The following is a 4,410-nucleotide window of genomic DNA, read 5'->3' as shown; positions in this document are numbered from 1 at the left end:
GACTGCAATAAAAATGGCAAGCACTATGCCGGGGCCAGCCTGTATCATAATGCCCTTTTATGAATCTACGGTGCGGCATCATTTGGAACCCTGTGCATAGTTCTGGTCACTGCCCCTCAAAGAGGATATTCTAGCATTGGGAAAGGTGCCAAAAAGGGCAGCTAACATTATTAAGGAGATGGAATTCCTTCCCTGCAGGAAAAGTTTAAAGAGGTTAGATATCTTTAGCTTGGAGATATGCAACTGAAGGGTGACGTGGCAGAGGTTCACCAAATTATGCATGGGGTATAGAATGTAGAGAAAGAAGTACATTTCTCTTGTCCTCACAATATTACTGTTGTGACAGTGGTGGTGGTGGTGGTTATTATTGTTGTTAGTTAGTTTTGTTATTGTTTTCACTTTTATTGTTGCTGAATTTCTATGCCGCCCTTCCTTCAGAGCTCAGGGTAGTTTACAACGTTTATAATTTATTTTATTTATAATTTGATTTATAAGACAAAGCCCCTCTTGGCCCAGCCGTCCTGGGGTGATGTACATTTCTACATCTGTACAACTATAACATTCTAAAACAACATTCACATATTCACAGGCTTCTCCCACATTGACCTCCCATGAAGGAAGCCTGAATCTGGTGTGACAAGAACAGTGTTTCGGGGGGTGGGGTACTCAGATGTTACCAGCAGCCCATCCTCAACCAAAGGCCTGGTGGAAGAGCTCCGTCTTTCAGGCCCTGAAAAAGAGTAAGTTCCAAAAGGGATTGTATCTTCCTTGAGAGCTCATTTCACCAGTTAGGGGCCAGAACTGAAAAGGCCCTGGCTCTGGTCGCGGCCATGTGCACCTCTCACGGGCCAGGGACCACCAGCCTGTTGGAACCGGCTGAGCATAACAAACCGGAGTTAAAACATGGATGTTGGACTGGAAGGGGCCATTGGCCTGATCCAACATGGCTTCTCTTCTGTTATTCTGTGGAAATTAAAAACAAACAGTTGCAATCTGAGGACTATTTTGCTGCCAAGAGTTTTATCCTGTTTCATTGACTATTTGTTGCCCAGTTCTATCACATTTCAGGGCCATTTCTATGGCTCTCGCTCCAATGACCCTCTTTTCCAAAGGAATGTAACTTTTCCCCAGGTGGAAATTAGCCCAGCGCACTCCTCTACGATGGAACGTACTGAGTAAATATCGACTGTCCCGGCCCTCTCAGTTCAAGGATATATTTTGGATATATTCTGCAGCTCCCACTGGAGAATCAGCCTGTGGACAGGAGAAGACCCAGAGCCATCTGAGTTTCTCAGAAGATCTTCCATGTGGCCATCCTACAGAAGATGCTCCTCTGTCTTCTCCTCCTCCTGGTCAGCCTCTTGGGCTCTCTTGCCCGGGAAGGTGAGTGTGATCGTGAGCAGTTGACACAGGGCTGATGTCAGAGGACCAAACCAGCAGTGGCCAGTTTGAATACTTCTCCCCTCCTGCTGTCACAGGCAGCACCTGAGGACATGGGGGGAAGGAGAGACACATCCCCAAGCCTTAGCAGGCAAAGCTGCTTGTGAGGGCTTGGGGAATTGCCAAACAACAGATAATGACAGGCACGCTGCACCCTTCAAATGTCCCTCCCTATCTCAGGCAGCGGCATCTTCTGCCCGAGAAAGGCAGGGAGGAAATTAAAGGACGCACCGAGCAACTGATGCTGTCATATCAGATGATTAGTGCACCCTTAAATGCCTCCCCCACACACATTCTCCGACAGCGCCTCAGAAGGCGGGGAGACAGAGAGAGCTGGCTCCTGAAGGCGTGGGGGGACCACGGTTGGGTGGACTTGGCCACTGTGCTCTCAATCATAGAATCATAGAGTTGGAAGGGGCCATACAGGCCATCTAGTCCAACCCCCTGCTCAATGCAGGATCATAGAATCATAGAGTTGGAAGGGGCCATACAGGCCATCTAGTCCAACCCCCTGCTCAACGCAGGATCATAGAATCATAGAGTTGGAAGGGGCCATACAGGCCATCTAGTCCAACCCCCTGCTCAACGCAGGATCATAGAATCATAGAATCATAGAGTTGGAAGGGGCCATACAGGCCATCTAGTCCAACCCCCTGCTCAACGCAGGATCATAGAATCATAGAATCATAGAGTTGGAAGGGGCCATACAGGCCATCTAGTCCAACCCCCTGCTCAATGCAGGATCATAGAATCACAGAGTTGGAAGGGGCCATACAGGCCATCTAGTCCAACCCCCTGCTCAATGCAGGATCATAGAATCACAGAGTTGGAAGGGGCCATACAGGCCATCTAGTCCAACCCCCTGCTCAATGCAGGATCATAGAATCATAGAATCATAGAGTTGGAAGGGGCCATACAGGCCATCTAGTCCAACCTCCTGCTCAACGCAGGATCAGCCCAAAGCATCCTTAAGCAATCTCACCAAGCCTTAAGGAGCCAGCTGTCAGTGAGGATCAGGGAGACCAAGGGCAGGGTGAACAAGTTCACTCCGTTAACACTCTCCCGGGTCCCTACTTGGCTCACCCTTTATATGCCCTCTGCTTTCTTAGGCATTTAAAAGGCGCAAGGAATTTAAAGAGCGCACAAAATAGCTGATCTTGACAGGCCAGCTGCCTCATACACCTTGCATATCCTTTAAATGCCTCCTCTTTCTCAGACAGCATTTAAAGTGCCCACCAAGCAGCTCACCTGTTAAGATCAGCTGTTTAGTGTGTCCCTCCCCCCCCCCTTCAAGTCTTCTCCCAAGCAGAGAGCTGGCCTGTATCAGGGAAGGGAGGCATAGGGAATTCTGCGCCCTCCCCAAAGTTTAAAGAGCATCTTTTCCAATTTTTTCAGAATCAACTGAAATCAATTGGGCCGAATCTGAACTAGGGAAGGAAGCTTTGGACCTTTTCAGATTTGGCCAAATCAACTCAGATTGAATCGGAAATGGTCCGGATTTTTTCCTGGTGCACATGCCTACTGCAGACCATCCTGGCTTCCCTCTGAAAATGTCTTCACCATAAACATTCCTCTTAAACAAGTTGGGTAGCAGGTAGTTTGGATTAGAGGACACTGGAAGTCCCTTCCAACGTCATGATTCTATCCCATTTAGAGATGTGTAAGAAAGTGAACTTTCCCCCATTTTTATACCATCATTCATTTCATTGTTGCATTTAATTTTTGTTCTTCCTCCTCCCTCCTCCACTTCTTTCTTTGTGCAGAGAGACAGAGACAGAGACAGAGACAGAGAAACAGAGACAGAGACAGAGACAGAGAAACAGAGACAGAGACAGAGAAACAGAGAGAAAGCAACAGAGTTGAACTTCAAGTGCCAGTCTGAGGCTGTTTTCTTTTTTCTCTCACATTAATTTACTCATTATTCACTCTGTGCTGTGGGACAACATCTGTTGGTGCAACTGCAGAGGGCCAGGCCCGGAAAGGCTAGTGGGTCAAAATGTCCAAGAAGGTGGCCTGTTGGGAAATGTGTGGATGGGAAGGGGATCTCTCTTCTGGCGGGGTCAGCTGTCTTGTTGACAGTGGTTTAGACCTTGGGCCATTCCCAATTAGCCCCATCTACATCTCAGAGGGTATGTTGTGGGGAGAGAAAAGGAAGGCAATTATAAGAACTAAGAATTGAAGAAAAACAACAGGTAAAAAAGGCCAGTCCTTTGCTCAAAGTCAAATCTGGAGGATTCTTCTTAGGAAAGGGGGGAGGGGTTGGGATTTGTTCTTTAAAACCTGGTGAAATGCCACTAGGAACATTTTCCCGATTCCTAATTCTCTTTTCCCTCATCAGATCTGGAAAAGAAGGCATTCGTGTTCCCTGTGGCCTCAGACACCGCACATGTAGCCTTGAAGGCCACAATACCACATGCTTTGATGAGCTTCTCGATGTGCATGAGGTTCTACACCGACCTCACCCGCGGCTACAGCCTCTTCTCTTACGCCAGCCACAGAAACGCCAATGAGGTCCTCCTCTTTGCGGAAACACCCAACCAATATGGTTTTTATTTGGGGCAGGAATCTGTCCTCTTTGACATTCCAGAATCCCTGAGCACCAAGCTTTGTGGGAAGCAAGTCTGTGTGAGTTGGGAGTCTTCCACAGGCTTAGTGGAGCTCTGGCTGAATGGATATCCTTTCGTCCGGAAGAAGTTGGGGACAGGAATCTCTATAGAACCTGAGGCATCCATCCTCCTTGGACAAGACCAGGATACCTTCGGAGGTGGCTTTGACAAGAACCGGTCTTTCGTAGGGGAGATCACAGATGTGTTCGTGTGGGACCGCGTTCTGTACCCCGAGGAGGTAGCCCTTGCCTTGCATAACCATCCTCTTCCTGACTACCTGATTAACTGGAATTCATTAAGTTACAGCATCACCGGGCGTGCCACTGTTATGCCTGCCCTGTTATCTTTCCACAAAGCTGGGTAG

General features: G+C 48.2%; 1 protein-coding gene across 2 annotated transcripts; it reads left to right on the top strand.

Annotated features, from left to right (window-relative positions):
• Positions 1 to 122: 122 nt before the first annotated feature.
• LOC143832006 (C-reactive protein-like) lies at positions 123 to 4,410 on the top strand. Of its 2 annotated transcripts, XM_077325756.1 has the most exons (4): positions 123 to 213; positions 590 to 740; positions 1,236 to 1,383; positions 3,779 to 4,410. In XM_077325756.1, the coding sequence occupies exons 3-4, from the start codon at positions 1,326 to 1,328 to the stop codon at positions 4,408 to 4,410; spliced, it is 690 nt and encodes a 229-aa protein (XP_077181871.1). In that variant the 5' UTR covers positions 123 to 213; positions 590 to 740; positions 1,236 to 1,325. The 2 variants fall into 2 exon arrangements, with proteins under 2 accessions (XP_077181871.1, XP_077181960.1); XM_077325845.1 differs by lacking the exon at positions 590 to 740 and having other exon boundaries at positions 163 to 213.

Source organism: Paroedura picta, chromosome 1 (assembly GCF_049243985.1).
Source record: "Paroedura picta isolate Pp20150507F chromosome 1, Ppicta_v3.0, whole genome shotgun sequence".
NCBI lineage: Eukaryota > Metazoa > Chordata > Lepidosauria > Squamata > Gekkonidae > Paroedura > Paroedura picta.
Note: the sequence above shows the minus strand (reverse complement) of the source record. Positions and strands in the feature narration are given on the sequence as shown.

Excerpts from the sequence above, each read along its gene's own strand:
- LOC143832006 (XM_077325756.1), top strand. The coding sequence starts at position 1,326 with ATGCTCCTCTGTCTTCTCCTCCTCCTGGTCAGCCTCTTGGGCTCTCTT. Across the intron at positions 1,384-3,778 it reads GGGCTCTCTTGCCCGGGAAG|ATCTGGAAAAGAAGGCATTC; the intron begins GTGAGTGTGATC and ends TTCCCTCATCAG.